Genomic DNA, 22254 nt, shown 5'->3' with positions numbered 1-22254 from the left:
TTAATAAAAATACATTTAAATGAATCTTCAATATCAAAGCCTATCCAAATCAGGAATGTGGACTTAAATAAATAAAATATAAATAATTTCAAAATAAAATGAAGGGAATTTTCCTGTATCTTCCACGTTTAATATGTAATGACAATATTCCCCATCTTTAATGAGCAAAATAAGAAAAATTATATTTAAAATATTTGTGACATCTGTAATCTTTCTTGAATAAAGAATAAGTTCTTACTTTTACCGTTTGCTCAGATTTCTTCTCCTCATGATTTTGTGAATTTCATTCAGTTTGCTGTTTAAAAAGACTTCAGATTCCAATTTGCTTTAAATCCCAGTGATATATTACACTATCCCCTCTTTTTGGACGGTAAACACAACAACCCATTTGCCATTCTCACCATGTTGGTCTGAAAATCTAAATCTTTGGCCAAACTCCTTGTCTTCATTATCCTTATGAAGTCTGCTTTTTTTTGTTTTTGAATCCCTGGCACAACCATCCTCTTTTTTCCAGCTTATTTATTTGTCTCTCCAATCCATTAATACAACAAGCAACTACAATATGGCAATAGAAAACATATTTATGCCTTTTTACATAAGCCATTGGTGCCCTATAAAGAATTAGCTGCCCAGTGAAATTCTTCATAAAGCCCTATTTCATCAATCTTAATATTGCGAGCCCACATAATCAGAGACCTCTTATTACCGGGAAGAATTCAGACACGAAAGACAGGACTATATCTCATCACTGTCGACATTTGTTGTGCGGATTTGGCCTCAGTTGCTCCACTAATCTTTTTTTGGTAAAAAGAATTGAAAAGGTTTAGAAATTGCACTACCTCAGCTTGAAAATAGCCAACCAAAAAACAACTAATCAGTTCAAGGCTGCAGATAATTTGACTAATTAATTATTAATCAATGGATTACTTCCTTTATTAATTCATTCTTTTAAAAATATGACAAGAAAAAATATTCTGGGCCAAAGTCAGAGAGTGAGTGTCTATCTGCCTGACTTTTAGACATACATACACTGTACATAAAGGATGCAAGAAGCAGTATTATGCACTATTGTATTCAATAAGATTTAAATGTGAGTGCAAATATTTGTCACCTGTCACCCTATGCTAGTTGGGATAAGATCCAGCCCTCTTGTGACCCTGAATTGAATAATCAAAAGAGAACAGTTTAATAGATGGTAATTAAGAAATTGACTAAGGATATAAATGTTCTAAGAATTATGGTCTTTCTGACTTTGTTTTTGCAACTGCTAAAATACTGGCCATTGGAAAGAACTGGAAGTTATAAGCTAATATGCTACTATGGAAGTTTAAGTCACTTCCATATTAGCTTCACTGAGGCTTTATCCATCTTTTTTTACAGAGTCTTTTATTCTAGAGCAGAAATATCTTCGAAGAGCAAACAAATTTTTACCTAAAGATCCTTACATTTCTGCAGGGCACATTATGTCAGCGTCTCACATCCTCACAAATGGTGACGTGTGCCAGAAATGGTGGGACATTTGGTTTAAACCGCGCTTTGAAGATATAAGAGTACGATTGAGCTGGTTTCTGCCAACATTTCAGTGACACACCATTGCAAAAGCTCTGAGATTCCCATATTACGAGAGAATAATGTTGCAACAGCTGGAAAATAGGAGACTTCCTTGAAAAACTTTTAGTCTTACCCCCCCTCCAAGTTGTGACACATATCATTTAGGAGACTATTTCAGCAATCTGGTGCCTTGATCACCAGTATAAATGGTGATGGGACTGTGGTGACATCAGTGTTTTCACACGACGTGACCAATGTGCTGACCACAATGAACCCTCAGTGCAGCTGTGGTAAAATACAGCTGTCGTGTTCTTTCCTGGGAGCCTGCTCTCATTATGCTGGATCAAAATCTAATGTGTGCTGGTGCTGTGGTGAGGACTGTGGAGTCAGAGCCAGCTCTGCTAAGTGAAACATTAGTTTTAGTGCGCCTGACACCAAGCATGGGAGTTTTGATTGCAGCTATATTGCACAAGCTGTCTATTGAATTTCTGCCTAAATGTGCTTTTTTTCCCCTCTCCTGCACATACAGCCGTCACTCTTCATGAAATGTCAGTGTCATCTCATTCACTGTTCCCTCGCTGTCCCTCTGCTCGCTTCTGTCCTCCCCAATCCTCCCATTTCCCTTTATTTCTCTCTGTCTCTCATCTCTCTCTTTTGAATCTGCGGGGACAAGTAATGAACGGCTTCCCTGCTCTGATTGGATGATGCATGATGTTATTAGGTGGGATGAAAGCAAATATAACTCAGAGGGTATGGAATGGAAAAGGAGAGGAAAGTGAGAGAGTGGAGACAGAGAAATGTTTTGACAGGAGGCTTTGAAAACAAAAGGACGTGCAGCGCCGCAGATGCATGCCTGTAACAATGGGAGTAGGTCACAGTTTCACTGATGTTTCAGCCCTGGCACACTTCCTCTGGGAAATAGTCCTACAGATCTCATCCCTGTATCCTCTGCCTCGCTCAGGCTCCTCGCGCTATAGTGTGAAGAAGACGGGCAGATTGCGCAGTGCCCCAGGTCATTCCCAGAGGAGTGTGTGCGAGTGCATGTGAGGAGTATAGTGGAAGGGGAACTCCCAGATGGCCCTCCAGAGGCTCCATCATAAACTGCTCCTTTAACCATCTTTCATCTGCCTTATTAAAGCTGGAATGAAGGGGTTGATCAGGTCACTAGTCCTGACTGAATAAAGCACTCTGCTACAAGCAAAATCAGGGGAAATACAGGGTTATCCTTGTTGTTGGAGTAGCACGACATTAAGGTGCTGAGCTCAAAAGAGAAATCACAACAAAGAGCCTGGTGCTGCAGAGATTCAGTTTGTTAAATGGACACAGAGTAGGCTGTGGGGACTCCGCTCATGAAACATTCAGCTCCTCTAGTCAGTCACATTTAGCACCCAGTCCCCTTGATTATATTGTTTATTTAGCAAGAAGGAGACTGTGAAGTATCTCACTTTACTTTATTTGCTCATGGCACATGGCTAAAGAAGAACAGTGAAACAAACCATGCACTGTATATAAAAAAGATGGATGTTACCAGCATGACATCACCCACTGGTTTCCCTACAGAGAAATCACTGTCTTGTCAAAAAAAGTAAATGTAAGTAATATTCTTACATGTTATTGCAAATTGCTCTAAGGTTGTACAAATATTCTTCTATTATAATATTAGAGATCTTCCACCGCCAATAAAAGTTTATAAATGTGTAATGCTGATGCCCAGTTGCCCTTCAGCATACATGATCATTTCAAATTAGTTCATACCAGAAAATCATTAAGGTTACGTCGCACATAAACCACATTCTAGCTTCATATAATGCACTTCTTAATTTTTCTCATTGGTGCCTTTGTTTAAAATGACATATTTGACTAACCATTCTTTTTTCAGGGCCATTAAATTAGTAAATGTCACATCTGTCTAATGCCACACTGCTTTCTGGTCCTCCCTTGCAGAGCCACAGCTGAAAGGCATCGTTACCCGGCTGTACAGCCAACATGGATACTACCTGCAGATGCAGCCTGATGGCACTGTCGACAGCACAAGGGATGAAAGCAGCTCATTTTGTGAGTATCAGTGTACAGATATCATGCTTATGTTGTAAGTTTTTAACAATTATTACAAATCTAGCCTCCAGCATTGCTTCTACCCACTTATATATATATATATATATATATATATATATATATAAAACTGGAAAATGGAAATGCTCGTAATTTGTTTGCCAAAGTTAATGCTGTAAAGAACTAAACCGAACAACAGCAGGTGTCGTGCTGTGCTGTAAGGGCCCATGGCTGAAGAGTGGAGGAAAAAGTTAGGATTTTGTCAGCTCACCTGTCAAAATTGGTTCAATTAGGACTGTTATTTTTGTCTCTTAATAGGAAGCACATCATGTCGCAGTGCCTGTCAAATTTAGTGTGTTCGGCTCTCGTGCAGAAACGCTTGGATCACAGATTCTGATTGGATCTGCAGGTCACTATATGCACTTTATAAACCAGAGAGAGCAGTGACATATTGCAACCGTTGAGACGATGTGAATGTTCCTCCTGACCTTTCGCAAACTAAATCTGGCCATCAGAGCAGAAACTATGCAGTGCTCTCTTATCATTTCCTTGTTTTTGACCTTCAAGAGTCAGACATGGGCCTTTTTTCAAGCCGAAGTCTGAATGTGGCATTTTATTTACTCTCGATGTAACATTACTTCTTGGTGAACTGTTAACTAGCTTAATAGTGTATTTTACCAACACTGAATTGCTGTCTTTGCTCCAAGCTGCAGTTGGCATGGCAGAACATTTCCATTATTGTTCAGTTTTAGTGGCAGCACAAAGCTCAGTGAAGGTGACAGAGTGTTATGTTTCCATAAACATAAAGTAAGAGGTCACTGCATTTGGGCTTAAGAGAGAAACCGCAGGCAGCACTGACACTGGAGCTATTCACCCTGCAAATATGAATACAGAATAGCAGAATGTGTTGTGATATGGTATTGCAGTTTGATTTTCTGACTTTTTCCTTTTCCCCCTCTGTCTTTGTCATGCTCTCTATCTCTGACTTTATTTCCCAATTTAGCACAGTTCAACTTAATTCCAGTGGGGCTGCGGATTGTGGCAATTCAGGGGGCAAAGACAGGGTTGTACCTCGCCATGAATAGTGAAGGATACCTCTATACATCAGTAAGTATACCCATTAGGCTTATACAAACAAAATACTTCCATTTCATGACATATCTGAGATATGTTGCTGTGACACTAAATCCAAGATGATTGTTCTGCTTTTGGATTAGAATGCATCCATTCAGGTTTGGATAACAGCTGCGGGGTCCTGATATCTTTCCTACAGAAAAGCTAATGCCTACTCACATCACTGACAAGGAAATCAAAAAGGAGAAAACCAATCAGGGCGTTATCATCAGCTGTCATATTGGATTTAGAGGTTCAGTTGTCTGTCACTTAGACTTCAGTTTACTGTCTCTTCTATTTCAGCATAATTTGCATGACATGGGTCTGATGATGTATACGTACATGCATCACAAACCTCGCAATGCATGTATATACAGAACTGTAAAAATGAGGGTAAATTCAAGATATAAGCCGACTTACCACAAAAGCTTGCATATTTTTTGATTCTTGCCTCGCTTATTTATTGCATTGAAAACATAAATTCAATTTTAAGTCATTTTTCTAATTTATGAACTTAGAAAGGTGTAAAACATAAATAAAGTAACATAAGAGTGAAAAGAACAATATATTAGTATGGGTATTAATATAAGTTGATGTATTACAGTTTGTAAAGCTATTTGAGAACACACTACTAAATAGGATGTCAATAAATAATGACAATTTTCTCCCTTTGGGTTTCATGGGGTTGGTCAACTAGATTGTGATCTTGTATGCTAAAGTAATCTTCAACGTCTTAATCACAGCTATGTAGATAAAAATATTCTTTAGCTATAAGTTCAAGCACTTCAGAAAGGACCTCACAAGTATGAATGGACCATTTTCCCTACTGACATTGGTGTACAGATTACAATCATAAGGTGGTCGATGTCTGTTGTGACTGCAGTGAGCCCAGAACCAGAAAGTGGACACAGGAGATGAGTCCTGTCAAGCCTGGATAGTTTAGGAGGCAACTGACAAGTACTGGAATGCTAAGCAAACTGTGGTTCTAACAGTAGCAGAAGCAAAAACTGAAGCCACAGAGCATGACTTTCAGTCAGCCTTGAGGTAATTCTAGCAAACTGTCAGGTGACACAAGGAGAAAAGCAGCTTCCAACTCACACTTTATTCAGTGGAGATGGAGAGCTGCTAACTTCAACAGAGGATATAGTCAGACAGTGGAGTACTTCGAGAATCTCTTCAATCCCACTGACACACCTTTTGTAGTGGAAAGAGAGACAGTGAAGAGAGAGGTCAGGAGGTAGTTAAACAACATTTTGGTGGCAGGGCACTAGGGGTGGATGAGCTTCACCACGAGTTTCTTCTGCATTGCAGCTATAAGGGGATTACACTACTCAGCTTGACCAGTAAGGTCTATGCCAGCATACCTGAGAGGAGAGTTCAACCATTAGATGAATCTTGGATTCTGGATAAATAATGTGGTTTTCATCCTGGTCATGATATTTGAGGGTGTATGGGAGATTGCTCAACCAGTCTACATGTGTTATGTGGACTGGGGTATCCTGCAGGGGATGCTTGTGGTGGTATTGGGTATCAGGACTGTTTTTATCTGGTCCAGTTACCTGGTCCCTGTAAAACCATAGTAAGAGCTTTACTTTCATTGCCAGCAATAAGTTAGCTTGATTCTAAGTGGGCTTTAAATTCCACCAGGCCTTCTGTTTGTCACCGATTCAAAAAGGGAAGGGAAAATTCTATAATAAGTCTGTTTTGGGCTTTTTTATTTCTAGGTGCAGCCAAGGGGTGGAAGGTGTCGGGCTCAATGGTTTCAGGTTCTCATCTCTGCTTTTTTGGCTTCACCGAGTAAATGACCTTCTGTTTGCACTGAGGTGATTTGCACCTATAAGTGTGAAGTGACTGGGATGAGAAATAGTGCCTCAAAGCAGGGTTTTGCTGTCAACTATCATTCATTGATTGTGATAGTAAGCGCAAGAACGATCCTTTCTGAGCATGCCTAGATATACAGCATTATTCTGGTCACTATTGTTGCCATTAAAATGTTCAGTCAGTCTATGGCTATACTGAACAAAGCTAAATAATTGCAAATATAGACATTGATACTAGACACCTTACAGATCATTTGTACCAAAACAATTTAACCTATCTTTATGCTGCAGTATTTTAAAAAACATTAATTTGGGAACTTTGATGTAATCATCTTCTTGTCCTAGTACAGCTAGAAAATAAACAGCTCTGGTCAAGTGAGTTATGCTAAACATGTTACGCTACACATATTTTACTGAGATAGTTTATAATTCAGAAACATCTTTAGAACCTTTTAACTGTTGACGTTTTATTTTTTTTATTGCAACCAATGGAATATAATGAGTTCCGTACTTGAAACAGGGATAAAAGCCTGAGGTATGTCAAATTACACAAGAACTGGACTGAAAGTCAGAGGTAATGGGTCTTAAGGAGTGATGAATCCAAGTTTAAAAAAAAAAATTGGTTCAAGTTGTTGTCAGTATGTACAGTGGAGGTCGGGAGAGTGGTACAACAGTGAGTATGTACAGCCATCAGTAAAACACGGTGGAGGCTTTGTCGTGTTTTGGGGATGAATTTCAGCCAGTGGTGCTGGGGATCTTGTCAAAACTAATGGAAATATGAAAGCAGAAAAGTTCCATCAGATTGTGATCCACCATGTAAAACCATCTGGAAAGTATCTGATGGCCAGCTGCTTCCTTTGCAGCACAAAAGTGGCCCCACTGATATGCCTTCTGTAATGGAAGGAAAGTCTGGGAACAATGGAGAGTGACCTCAAGAGGCCAGACCTCAAGAGGCACCACAATGGTTGGTGGAACCCTTCAAGGACCACCACATCTCAAAAACTAGTGGTTGCTTTATTCAAGAAAGGGAACCAGAGAGTGTGCCCCAACTATTGGGGGATCATACTCCTCAGCCCACCTGGGAAGCTTCATGCCAGGATACTGGAGAGGATATTTAAGCGTATATCAGAGTTAGCCCCACGAGTCTATGTGCCTTGTGACTTACAGAAGGCATTCAATCATGTCAATTGCATGGTAAAATAGCATCAGGAGCTCATTCATTTGGAGTCCACCCACCATTCGACGGGTGTCTAACTTCAGTCCCTACTCCAAAACAGCCGAATCAAATGATTGGATTTTCTCTTCAGCATGCCATCGGGTTTGGCAAAGGCCTGGTAACAAGCCATTCATTTGATTCAGGTGTATCGGAACAAGGATGCATCTAAAAGGTGCAGGACAGTAGCTCTCGAGGACTGGAGTTGGACAGCCCTGCGCCATTTCTTCACATTGAAAGGAGCCAGTTGAGGTGGTTTGGAGATCTGATTTGGATGTCCAAACCACCTCCTTCTAGGTAAGGTGTTATGGGCATGTCCTACTGAGAGGAGGGCACACTGAGAGTTTAAATCTCTCGATTGGTTTAGAAATGCCTCAATATCCCCCGGTAGAGCTGAAAGAGGTCAAGTCATGTTTATTTCTATAGCATATTTAAAAACAATTGCTGTACATCTAAAACAATAGCCAGAGAGAGAGGTTGGGGTTACTCTGCTTAGACTGCTGCACCCCGCAACCTAAAGCCAGATATGCCACAGCAGATGGATGAATGAATGAACGGATGGATGGATGCTCTATTTACAAATTTCAATACATTGCTACACCCTTTTCCAATTTTCCGAGTTCTAATAAGAGATAGCTCAACACTTGTGCAGTTCTGTAGTTTTTGCTCCATAGTAGTGAAATAAGTAATCAGATCCTTAAATGACGTAAAAGTAGCAATACCACACTGTGGCAATACTCTGCAACAAAATAAATATCCTGTCAACATAGAATATGTGAGGCAATGCTTAGTAGCAAAATACAACAATTTATTTTTCAGAAATGTGTCCCAGGTCTCTGTTTTATTTATATATTACATTTTACCACTCTAGATATTTAAGCTTATTTGAAGTCGACCTTTCACTGTTTAAGAAAATAAAATGTTCAGGCTTTGAGACCAAGCATATACAGTACCAACTCATCTGAGAGTTTTAACTAAATAGTTTATACTTTAAGAAGTGAAGGAATGGACAAAAAGGGCAGATGGATAGTTCCAATGTCGTCTGTCTCAGAACACTTGACTCTTTCAGTCAGCACCTTGGACAGCTTTGGTGTCACTTCAAGAGGATAAAGTCTGATCAGCACTGTGGACAGTGCTTGTAATACTGCTTACATGCGATTAGTGTCAAATCACTTAACCATGGCTACATGCTTAAAAATTTATGACTACTACAGGAAATGTTGACTCTTTACACCTTACTGTGACAATTTTGTTTTCTATGAAATCCTGCATGAGATAAAAATACCAAGGCGATAAAGTTACATTTGTTGCTATAAATAACAAAGACCAGGTTATCTTAAAGTCACTAGAAAGTTAGACTGTGCACAGCTGATCATTTTTCACCTTGTGTCAATATCCTAGCTATGAAAAAGTACAAATATTGAATCACTCATGCACCCATTTGTACAAACACATTTATTTATTCATATATGTTGTATAACTAGGATCTTTTCTCTCTACTGGTTATATGTGCTGCTTTCAAGAACGGAAAATTACATGCAAAATCAGTGAATGCAAGTGTGCATCGATGCATATAAATGCGAGAGGACCATCTGTGCACGAAAGAGTCAAATCTTGAATATTGGCATATGGACTGCAACATCTCTTATTATCTTCTCAGCCCCTGATTAGCATGCATTAGACTTTGGTGCCTTTCCTCTGTGCAAAGAGGAGAGAAGGGATTTCCTCAGCAGCAGTCGATAGCTGTAGTACATCCCAAACTGACCTCTTTTGGAGAGATTCCTCTCTTTTACACACAGTTATGGGCTCATATAGGTGCAGTACAACAGAACATGATTTTCTTTTGGCCATAAAGCAAGTTCTAATTTCTGATACATTAGTAGTCTCATTTTATTTCATCTTAGTTCTTTGAGTGAGTGCATTTGGCAAATGTCTACATAACTTCGTGCTGTGTTTAAATGTAAATCATCTTTTTCATTTAAAAGATGCCAAATTTTTTTTTTTTTTACTCAGACAGCGTTCGATGTGATACATATGCTTTTGGCTGTCACAACAGAGCTGAGGTGGCTAACAGAGTGTTTTCTCACTGCTTGTTCTGCCACTTATGTTAGTTATTAGAAGGTTTTGCCTCTGCATGCTCAAGGGAAAATTTTCTCATGCCCCTGCCTCATGCATATACAGTAGTGTGTGGCTGTTGAGCCAGACTTTGAAAAAACAGGGGAAGGAAGTCAACAGTAGCGTTGTCTCAGACATAAATCTCAACCTCACTACCTGTGGGTGACAACAGGAAAAGGCTGGTCCCGATACAAAAATAGAGCTTGGCTTGTTCCTGCCCCATTTTATAATCTATGTGTTCTGGAAAAACTCCTCATGGACACTGAGAAAAAGAGAGAGAAAGAGTGTGTGTGTATGTGCTAGGGAGAGAGAGAGAGAGAATGAGAGGGAGGGAGAAAAGAGCTTGTGTTAGTGAAGGCTAACATGACCATTAACAAGCAAGTTTTGGCCAAAGATGTGCTGGTCAAAACCAGTCAATACACACACACACACACACACACACACACACACACACACACACACACACACATAGATAGATAGATAGATATAGATATATATGCAATTAAATAGTGTGGTGTACAAGCCTTTTAATTAATTAAAAGATACTAAAGTATTGATGGGTGTGTTTAGAACAGACCGGCACCAAAAGAGACGAAACATAGACAGACACAGGAAAGGGAGAAGAAAAGTGGAGAAGGTATTGATGAAAACCTGTGTCCTTCTTATTCTTTTTCATGAAAGGATTACATTGAGATGCAGGACAGCACCACTGCTTGATAGCATCGCTTTTATCACAGGACAGGGGAAAATGTGGACATTAGAAAAAGCAGCAGGGAGAATAATTGGCCAGAGCCAAAGAAAAGAGGTGGAGTGCAGAAATGTAACAATAAAGCAGGACATTTTTCCAAGGCAGCCAATTAGGAGCACTTAGGAAAGGCAAAAATCCTATTCTTTGTGATGGATTCATGAGCCGGCCTGTACCGTGGCTCTCCTACCAAAATAGTCAGGATACATTATCCGATTTGCTACTGTATGGAATAGCTATTAACCACAGTGCTGCGTCCCAGAATATTTAAAGCAGAGGGTTTTCTGATAAAGGCAGCGGGCAGTGCGGAGCAGTCACCGCTGTCGCCGACGGTGGAAGAAGGGAATGTCAGCGACAGCTCCACTCTCAGCAGCATTATATTGACAAGGGACTTCCAGCTATCAATCAGCACTGCAGAGCCACGAGTCTCAGCACATTATCATCCACTCTATTCTTGTCATGTGAGCTTCATTTCTCCCCGGACTGCATTAGGGACAGATCATACATGTGTGGTGCTAGACAGTATTCTCATCCTCTCTGAATCCCTCTTAATAAGCTTCTGTAGTCTACTGACTTATGTAACTCGTCGTGTCATAGTGCATCCACATCTGGCTTGACAAACAACATCAGCAACATGCCCTGCTGGGGAGGGGGAGGTGGAAGGCTTCCTGAACGCAGAGAGCATGTATGTGTGTGTACTAGGGGAATGTTGCATGGATGAGCTTTACATTTCATGTTGTCATTTGAGTGGGCTGCTGCAGCAGTGATGCAGAACTATGGGAATGTGGTGGGATTACTGGAGCTGGGCACATTTCACAGCTTCCCATAGATTACACAAGGAGTTGATGGGCCGGTTAATAGATGCAGGAAGCCTGCATGACACTATGACCCCTGCTGTCTAAATGGGGAACTGCAAATGTTTTAACATGATAAATGCAAATGATGTTTTGGTTTACAGAAATAGAGCTATATTTTCAGGGGCATCAGTTCTGATTTCATGCTTGTACATGCATGATGAAATTAAAGTGAACAAGATATTACATATCATGCATGGAATTACTCTCTCTAATTAGTCACAACCTCACTCCTGTCCCCTATATCCTAATTATCTGCAGGGTAAGATTAGGGAACTCTGCCCTGTGAGTGTGTGAGTGTGGCTTGATGCACTTCCAGAGTATGGTCGTGGTGGAGAGCAAAGCTTACTGAAGCAGGTAGAACAGATGTAATCAGACACAAGGAATGAGGAAGGAGGTTGCGTGTGTGGGCGGGGAAGGTCTGGATGATACTCTGCATCATAAAAAGGTTCTACCCATCTTAGGAATTCTCCGCACGGACCCTACATATTATCTTTCTCATCTGCTTTCATTCGCATTAATTTTTTGGCTTGCGACACATGAAGGGGGAAGCTAGCTAGCCAAGTCTCCGAATAAGTCACGGTTAAAGAAGGAGATTTTTATTTCGTTTTCAGTCCAAGCACCCACCACTTAGATGGAAATATTCCCTCATCGCTCTTTAAAATGTGCAACGCTCCACAGATCATTAGCAATAATTCATTTGCAGATGTTGGTGGCTTGAGTGATGCTGTCAGTGGGAGCGGAAACTATTGTTTTGCTAGGGTCTAAAGGTTACCTCAAGGTGAGTTTGAGAGATGGCGATAATTACAGTAACATATTTGTATCTGTTAGGGAGAGCAATAGAAGCTACTGCGGTAGGTCATCATGAAAAATCCTTGTATTATAAGGACATTTTTTTACTGTCCTGTCTGCTCTCGCAGAATGGTTTTTCTTTAGATCTTCTGAGACTACTTGAATGAAGTACAGAAAACGTGAGTTCCATCATTAGACTAATTTCAGGGGCGTGATTATGAAGGGTAATTATAGGATGACTTGGGAGAGGGGTTATCACTGGTGTCATTTCAGAGGTTGAACTAAGGGGCATTGCGCTGTAGTAATGGGTTCTGTTTCCAGAGGAATGTGAGTGTTAGATTGTGGGGTGCTGATGACTAAAGCCCTTGTCAGCTCAGCGTGCGCTCCTTTTGGTCCTGGGGGATAATAGGGATCTCCCTTTCTCTCAGTTCTTAATCTCCTTTATTACCCACCAACCCCTCTGTCCTCTCTGAGTGATCTTCTGCTTTCTTTCCTGTCTCCCCTACCTTTCCCCTTCTGTCTCCCGCACTTCCCACCCGCTTGCTCTCTGGTCTGATTAATAATGAATGAAGCAGATCATCTGTCGATCCCATCCTCTGTGTTAGCACAGCAGAAGATATCAAACCTGTCAGTGGATCTTAAAATAGCTCTGCAATGTGGTGGTGGTGGTGGTGGTAGCAGGAGTGTTTGTTGAGTTAAGGGTAGAAGCTTATTTTCATATGGTAGGAAGGTGGCAGTGAAATGGACATGAACATTGGTGGAGCAGTGGGTCAGAAATAAATGGAGGGAGGACACACAGTCCTGAAATACCTTGCTAAAGGATAAAACTCCCCTATAAAGCAGAAAGGTGATGATCTGTGATAAGTTTGAAACTGAAGGTCTCTTATATCTCTTTATTAAAACTTGTCTACGTCAAGTTTGATGCTACTGTTTGTCCCAAGTCTCAGAAATTCTCCACTCAGCCATTTCTGGCCTGCTGCTCTCACTTAATCAATCCAGCAGATTGGCTTTGCTCTCTGACAGGGGACAGACTCTGTCCAGACCCTGATGGAGACTAAGAGTGATGTATATCTGTCACAATTGGTTAATCTCACCAGCCAACATTATGCAGTGTTCAGTAGCCCTTACACTGAGTACAGAGAGAGGGAAAGTGCTGCAGGGACATGATCACTTACAAAGAATGGTTTAACTGTTGGACATGATCCAAGTTCTTCTAATTTGATTTTCTGTTGTCTATACACATTTGGCCAGTCACGGACAATTGGCATTACATGAGAGTGGCCTATATTAATAATCTCATTTAGGGGATTGCAGGGTGATAGATCTTTCTGTTGTTTAATTTGAGTCTGGAAAAAAACAACAAAAAACAAACAAACATGTATCGTAAATATAAATGTAATACTAGTTTGTGACCCTTAAAATCTAGTTTGTTTTCAACCTGTTTTTCTAAGATTTAGAGGTCCTATAGATCTGAACTTTCTCACACCTCAGCGTTGACTCTGCCCACAAAATGTTTTGTTTTAAGTCAATTCATTAATTTGGGCCACTGAGAAACCACCCCTTGGTTTAAATGCTCAACTTTGGTATTTTGGCTGTGCCGTTTCTTTGCTTGTTTCTGCTGTAGCTAATGCTAGCAATTGCTAGGTAGCGTGTTATAGCCATTATGTTCTACGCTCAAGAAATGACACTCACTATATGTCAAAAAGAAAATGCTATATTGTTGTCACAACAGGTTAAATTTAACTACAGAAACAAACTATTTCCAACGGGCCTTTAACTAAGGATGTTCCTGGCAACTAGTCTTCTAATTGTCGAAAAAGATACAAAATCCTGAGAAAAGATTTGAAGTTGAGCATGCTTTAAATATACAAAATTAAATATTGGTCAAATGAGTATTCAGTCTGCATTTTAAGAGCTGAAACTGTTAAACACGTTTATCGTTATGTCCCAGTCTAGCTGTCCCCAGGCGCAAAAGGGTGTCCCCATCCCTGTCCCCAAAGCCAGACCTAATAGCTAATATAACGTTACCGTTGCTAGAAGTGTCGCTGAAATCTGCAGAACTTTACACAGCGTCAGATTACTTTGGCCTTAGCAGTGCTAGCAGCTGTAGCGTTAGCTTCTTCCATGCTGGCGTTCACATCCCAGTACAGAATATAGTTACACTTGACTTCACTGATTTTTATTGTGTTTTTTAAATGAAATTCAGCCATTTACTTTACATCATGTTACAACGTCTAATTACAAAGAGAGCAAAAAAGAGGGTTTAAAGAGAGGCGGTGGTGCAGCCATTTGTCAGGGCTGAAATTTTGGGTAGCGGACTGTGGCTTCGTAACGTCTTTTAACTAGTAACTGCCACTGTACATTGATAAAATAAGAATAATAATTTTAACCAACTGCAGTTGGGTAATTTCCACATAGGTGTCTACTTTTTGGAAACTGTGGTGTTTGGCTCTGCAATGGGCGTCTCTGTCTATGTAACTTTTATTTAACCAGGAAACACATTAAAAACAACTTCTTATGCACGATGTCATAATTATAAGCTTAACACAAATTACATGCGGTATGCATGTCATAACCAATTATGGCATACATATTGCAGAAACAGTGATTCCAAACACTGGTAAACTTTACCAGTATTATCCTCACCCCTATAATCATCCCAGGCTCAGCATATTGTGATGTCTCCGAAGCAGTTCCTGCACTTTGATGTCATTTATATGTACACACAGCAATGTATGTGTGCACATTGCAGTGTGTTGGTGTCATTGTTTAGGTGTCTTTCATCTTCTTTTTCCATCTATGCATTTTCCCTTTGGGTAGTTGTTATGTTTAGCAGAGATTGTTAATGCTTTTTCTCACATCTATATTATAGTCTGCACCTTTTCTTGCTGTTCTTAAAAGACCGGAACATCCACGCTCTCAAAGAAATACAAGTTCAGATCTAATTCTATCCTTCCTTTCCCTCCGGAAACAGCCACCTCATTAATGTGTTTCACAGTATGCATCCCATATTTTTCTTTTTGTTTTTTTTCTGTTTCCTTTTTAGTCTGGGCTGACATGCAGTGTAGTCCAAGTTCAAAGACTTGCGATAATTTAGAAATATTCTCATCACATTTGCAGATTACTTTTTCTTGTTGTGTTCAGTTTGACAATATGAATGCAATTCTTCTCCTATTCCATATCTCGTTTCAGGAGCACTTCACTCCTGAGTGCAGGTTCAAAGAGAGCGTGTTTGAGAACTACTACGTTACGTACTCCTCCATGCTCTATCGGCAGACCCAGTCTGGCCGCTCCTGGTATATCGGTATCAACCGTGACGGTCAGGTCATGAAGGGCAACCGGGTAAAGAAGACCAAGGGAGCGGCACACTTCCTGCCTAAAGTTATAGAGGGTATATTAAAAAAAAACTATACTGAAATAGTTTATTTCTCAGTTATTAATCATTAACCTAAATTGCTAATTGACAACTCCTATCTTTGTTACACAGTTGCAATGTATAAGGAGCCATCGCTACACGAGCTAGTCAGTGAGCCAGTGAGCCCACCTCGGAAGACGGTGAAGACATCAGATTCGCCGTCCCTAAAGAATGGACAGAAAGAAGCTCCCAAGGCTGAGGCCTCATAGCACAGGAGAATGAGGGTGGGACAAAGGGTAGCAGTGACACTTGAAACAAAGTTGCCCACTATGCACTGAGGGTGGCTGGGGGAATGGTCCTCAGCGGCCACCTCATTCCAGAAGTGCACTCCAAGATGCTGAGGGATAAAGAGTCAGCAGTCCATCAGCAGCCAAGAAGACCTAAGAGAGGAGTCCCCCCTCACCTGAAACCACAAAAGGAAAGCCCAGGGTCTGAGCCAGAACTCCTACCACCACCACCCCACCCTTTCTCCCAGTGTCACTTCTTTCTGTACCTGTTGTGATTTGCTTACGTGTAGCCCCATTTATTTCTCCGTCAGGATCAAGCTTCTTTGTCTGCTGACAGTTTCATCTTTTCTCATATGCCTTCCCCATCATCAGCTCTATTGTTCTGTATAGTCACCACACACACACACACACACACACACACACATCCAGCACTGACTCCACAGGATAATCCTCACCCATGGGCTCCCTCTTGAGCCCTAAAGTTGGTGACAGTGTGGCTCAGCCAGCTTTCCACCGACCATCTGCCTACCAGCTAATCACTAAGGTCAACTAAAGCTCAAAGTGAGATGATATGGCTTAGAGACGAAAGAAATCTGCAGGAAGCTTGGGTCGGGTCAGGTCAGCAGCAACTAAAAACAAATCCTTTTCCTCCTTTGTTTGCTTTCTTTGCTAGCTGTGATAATAACCGGATGATGCTAAAAACATTATATTGAATAAGCAGAGAGGTGGGGATGGTTGCTTCAGTCCTGCTGGAGATAAGAAAGCGGAATATTTGAGTTTCACAACAAATGCTATGAAGTTCAGGAGCAAGGAACTGCTCGCATAGGTGTAAGCAGTGGTTCCCAGTAAAATAAATTAATAACCTGAAGCAGGTACTCTTCTTGGGAAGATGAGCCATAAAATATAATTTACTTTCATGTATTTTTGTTTTTGATTTTCCAGACTCTAATGGAAAGGGTCAAAAGGCTTGAGCAATATTTATACCAGCAAAAACAAAAACAGGGGCAGCATAAGTAAGTGAGACAGTGCATGACACCCTCTTTCTACTGCAGTAATCTCTAACAGGTGATCGCTAATTATGGCGCTCGCTCATTAAAGGCTACAAATGAAACAACTGGCTCATATTTTAAACCCAGGGTGGATCAGTCACCTGAAAAAGTACGCTAGTGTACACTTTGCTCGGCATCTGCTGTCAGAATAAAGCCAGGTTTGAAGCCCAACATCAAAGCCGAAGGAGCCTCTGAATTGGAGCACTTGTTATTCTGAGGATGTCTGGCAGCTTATCCACTCACTAGCTTTATCAAATCACCTTGGAAGAATTGCCCTCAAAAATGTAGTTGTCTGAGTGAACGTCTTGCTGTGATTGTGTTTTAACCCCCTTATGTGGCTGTCTTTTAGAGTATAAATGTTAGGTAAGATTCTCTGTGAATGAGTGCATGCACAGAGGATAGAAAGAGAAACTGTGGGTAACCTCTACTGTGTCCTTCAGACACAGCACAATGTTGCGTCTTTGACATGTCTGTGTCGTGGAATAGGTGATACTTTGTACCACTCATCACATCTTTTGTGTGATGTGTATATATTTTAAATGAATGAGTGTCCTCAAAGGAATCTTCATTAAATGTAACTTTTTTTTAGTTTCAATTAACCGGTATTTTGATTGCATCGAGACTGAACTGCATGCAATTTTAGAATTGTATGCAACTGACCTGATACAAGGTGTCTAAATGTGAGATGTCAGGGATATTTCAGTAATGGCTGCTGTTGGGTGCTGTCTGCTCTGGTAAGTCACTGAGGGGAAAAACAAATGTCACCACAATGTTCAGTCAAAGTGAATGGTGCATGGATACTACCAACAAACACAGACAGCGTTAAGTCCCTCGCTATGACAGGAAAGAGCAATGTTGGGAGATGGGGAAGCCAAACGGGGGGGGGAAATGCCTATTAGATGGCTGCTAAAAATTCCCCGATAATTCTAGGAATTTCTGTGCATTGGCAATAGCGTTTAATTTGAATGGTCACATAATGTGCAAATGTGCAGACATGCTACAGAAAGTGAAATAGAGGCTTTACGAATGTGCCGTATTGAGGGTGAAAAGTAAGTCGGAAATTGTGTGCGGAATTGTAAAGAAGTCATCACACGGTGGCGGTTATTTAGGAAGAGTGACGGATTAGGAGGTGTATTCTTGAGGAATGTTGATAAGGAATGTGTGCAGTAAAGTAAGCAAGAATTTTGGCAGGATTGCGCGCGGCATGTGGGTATGATAATGAATGTGAGACAAAGAGGCACTGTGTGCTATTTAGGACAGAGGGTCTATGGAGGAAATTAGTTGGAGGGCTTTTCATTTTTTTTATCAAGTCTTTCATTTTTCTGGGCTTTTCCAGAGGGAGCTTCACTCAGTTTAAATTTGGATATTTTGTCCTTGCATTGCAGACCTACAAATATCTATTTTGGAAACCCAATGTTCTGCCTCTCGGAGGAGTCTGGTACAGCCTTGTATGGGTTCTAACCATGCATTACTAACTACTGCATGATATAAATGTGTCTGCACAGCAGACAGCACACGATTTTGAATTCTGAAGTTGATCACAAGTTCACTCTATGAAAGGGAAGTACTTGAAGCCCAACGCAGTGACTGACTGACAGGAAAGGAATGAGATGTAATAGCATTTTTTTTTTTTTACCAGACTTGCAACTAATAGGAACTTTAAAAACACAAAAGAGTATAAAAGATGTATATTTCTGAAGCTCCAGTTCATTTTTTAAAGAAGATTTTAAGAAATAACCCTCAGCACCCTTTGTCGCTTGATCCAAATTCCTCCGTAGATTCCTTAGTCCCAAAAGCCAATCAGTTCTCACCTCTGTAGTAATGACGAATGCCACAGTAAGTTGTCTGATGGTGATACTGCAAGTAGACAGCCTAGAACAGAGAATGTCAGGTCTGACGTGAAATGAAGAACAAAGTTGAATGCTTTACCAGAGGGGCTAAATGGAAAAGTATGGCTTTATGGCCATGAAGCAATGTTCTGCAATGTAGAGAAGTTAAGCAATGCAGCTGTTAAGTGAAACTAGTCATGCTCTTGAATGGAAAAGTTAGGAGAGGAAAAAGACATGGTGGTCCTAAAAGTAGAAAAGCTGTTAAGAGGATCTTTGTTATTGTAGTTTAAAGTCTGAATTGTTCTGCTTTGCAAGTGAGAATACATTTATGAATACAGGTCTCGCAAAGCTAACAGTAAGGTGGTGACACGGAAAATTAAAAAAAAAAATGTTATAGTCTGCGTGCCCACACATGAGAGGCTTAAAGTCGTAATCCCTATCCCACACAGATCCCTTAACCGAGTACCTACAGCCCATTAAGTTTCTTCTCAACATCACATTGCCTGTGTAGGTGTGCATACCTTTAGTGTCTTTATAAGGTCTCTGTGTGTGAGTGTGTGTATCTATGACTAACAGTATGGTAAGACAAGACAGAGAGGCGAGAAAAAAGAAAGGGCATGAGACTGAAACAATGATCGATAGACTCAATAAAACGCAAACGAAAAAAACATCAACCCTGCAATAGGTGCAAAAATCTCCCCAAGGTCTGCCAAAGACAGGGAAATCCATTTGATCATGATGAACTCAGAGGGCTGTTGTTTGATTTCGACCTGTAAACTCAACAAAGGAGCCACATGGACAACCCCCGGTGGAGGAGGCTTTTACACTGGATGATGAATAAATAGTTTTCTCTCATTTTGGAACAGTGTGAGCATCAGTAGCTGTAGTTAAACCAAAGGTAAACTGAACCTTAGAAGCAGCAGTTTTACTGCACTGTACAATAACTAACCAACATCCAGGGAATTCTTTGCAGCAAACCCGGGTAACATTTCATTTGACATGCGCAAAAACAAAACGGCCTTTTCAGGCATAGCATTTATCCATGCGCTACACAAATTCATTCTGAGCCATGCACCTTTTTGAGTTTTACATTTTACAAAATGTATTTTACCTGCATGCAGGATTTTCTTATTGCTTTCTAATGAACACTAATGATCCTCAAAAATCCACAAAACCGTGAACCAACTCAACCTGCATTCACAGTACAGAAATGTGCACCATGGAGTTTGTCAAATTAAAGGGAAAAATTATGTTTAACTAGCACCCTCTAATGGATGTAGTTGGTTGCTAAGAGGCAGAATTTTTAATCAGGGGCAGAAAGCCGCAGTGCTGAAGGCATAACTTCAAGAATTTTTTTTTCTTCCACAGAATTTTAATAAGATGGCAATATATCATGAGACTTGGCTGTTTGCATCATACCCTAATGTGGTTATAATGTGCTCGTCGTGGGTTCCTAATGTGGTTTTGATGCCACCGCCTTGCTATGCTGTAAGTTTAAATAGTCAAAATGCAGCATCTCACTGAATTTGATTAATGCTATCCCAATGAATTATTTTATCTATTACAACTCACAAACAATCACTAATGGTACATGACAGTGGTCCATACACAAGAGATTTAATATAAATTGGATAACACAATATGCACACCATTATAAAATACAGTTTTCTAAAAATCCTTTCCCTCTTGCATAACCTAAGTGGGGTTCAAACTGATGGATCTCATTTTTGAAGGCAGTTGTGCCAACTAAATACCTCAAAAACCATCCTAAATAAATTATAAATCAGTCCTGGAATTACAGCAGTACAAAATGGATGTGTGCCACGCTCGCTGTTCCAAGCGTTTTAAATATTCAAAACAGGACACTAACAGAAATTGAGTCTTGGCAGCAACATTGTTTTTTTAATAGTTCTTTTTGAATAAGGATTTGTTTAATGTGCAGAATGCACAAAGCCAAATATTCTGAACCTGTGGAGTATGCTGATATTTCTGCTGTTTCAGTGAGTGAATGGCATCTTTCAGGAATGCCTGAGCATGTGAGGAATCTACACAGGGTAGCAGACTGCTTCCAGACAACAGAAGCTGTCTGGATGGTTTATATGTGCGGGATGCTGTCAGTTTACATATATGTTAATACTAACAAATATTGTATATCTGATCTACTAACACATATTTTCATTTTCTTAAAACTGTACTAACTGTGTTAGTGTTGTACTTTTTTTTTTTTTACTGCCTTTCTGTTGTTATACCTTTTCATGTTTTTCGTTGATGTTGTTTTTATGTAAAATTGTTCTTATTTGGTTGGACTTGCTCGGTTTTATTTGTTGTATTTGCTCAGCACTGTTGAACTTACACCGATGGGGAAACTTCCCCCAAACAGAATCTCACTGTGTGACCGAGTCAGAAAGATAAAATAAAAACAGCAGAACAGTTTCTAAAGCCAATACGTGTTCAGCAATGACCTTGGTGGCATCAGACTTACGGTCACACGAGTCTTCCAGACGGTTTCCCACTCTTGTTCTTACAGACTCTTAACTTCTCTCTCTCAAACTGATCTCGTTGTCTTCCAAAAAACAAACAAACACTTTAAAAAATTAAAAAGATAAAGAAGCCATAAATAACACTTGGCCTTGGCACTGATTATCCACAGAGGGCAGGCCTGACTCCTCAGGCACCTCCCGAGTGTCACCAGGGATTTAAACACGGACTCCTTGCACTAAGAGCCCAAAGAAGCAGCAGAAGCAGGGACGTTCTGGCTTTTCTGGATACGCCAAGAAACAGCAAAGCAGGAGTAAAGACCAGCAATATGCAACCAGAACTACCAGCCTGCACTCAAGGAGGGGAAACAAATCTAACATGCTAACTGCACTCACAACTTGCAGGCTATAATGACAGTCTGCAATAAGAATTACTAATTGTCTAGACTGACATGGGTTGTTTTTTTTCTTAATTTTGTGGTTTTTGCAAAGCATGCATACTTTAATGTTCTTTGGCTCCTTACGGATGACTCCCTCTCAGTATCGACAGACACGTGCCCTCAATTCACCCTCTCTCCATGATTGCCATCAGACCTGTGTACATTTCTACAATAACTCCTACATGAAATGAAAGGAGGTGTCTTATTCTGATATAATATTCAATAAAATAACATATATTTGTATGATTATAAGCAATGTTCTCTGATTTTTCTGTGTGATTTCTTTTTGTCTCAGCTTCCTTCTAAATCTTTCTTAAAGGCATTAGCTAGTAACAAAATGAGTTTCCCCTTTAATGCGCTGTAGGACATTAACATTTTTCCTTTCCTTTATTTGTCCTTGCAGTCACATTGCTTTTATTATTCCATAGTCTGATCTATGTAACGTCAAAAAATACATAAAGTAAAAAATGTTTTTGAGCCAGGTTACAATTATGTTAGAAATAAAGAAGTATGTCATTGTTTTTTTTAAATGTAGGTCAGAGTTGAGCTACGAGAGACAAAT

The 22254-nt window shown here is 40.2% G+C and overlaps 1 protein-coding gene across 1 annotated transcript in view; it reads left to right on the top strand.

Annotated features, from left to right (window-relative positions):
* Positions 1 to 21944, top strand: part of fgf11b (fibroblast growth factor 11b) — a 39987-nt gene extending 18043 nt beyond the window's left edge. The window contains exons 2-5 of the mRNA XM_084941822.1: positions 3496 to 3606; positions 4607 to 4710; positions 15448 to 15646; positions 15743 to 21944. Of these exons, the coding sequence (XP_084797948.1) occupies positions 3496 to 3606; positions 4607 to 4710; positions 15448 to 15646; positions 15743 to 15879 (551 nt within the window). The 3' untranslated portion in view covers positions 15880 to 21944. The remainder of the gene's footprint in view (positions 1 to 3495; positions 3607 to 4606; positions 4711 to 15447; positions 15647 to 15742) is intronic.
* Positions 21945 to 22254: the final 310 nt, after the last annotated feature.

Source organism: Perissodus microlepis, chromosome 10 (assembly GCF_051167445.1).
Source record: "Perissodus microlepis isolate ML-2025 ecotype Zambia chromosome 10, ASM5116744v1, whole genome shotgun sequence".
In the NCBI taxonomy this organism is placed as follows: domain Eukaryota; kingdom Metazoa; phylum Chordata; class Actinopteri; order Cichliformes; family Cichlidae; genus Perissodus; species Perissodus microlepis.
Note: the sequence above shows the minus strand (reverse complement) of the source record. Positions and strands in the feature narration are given on the sequence as shown.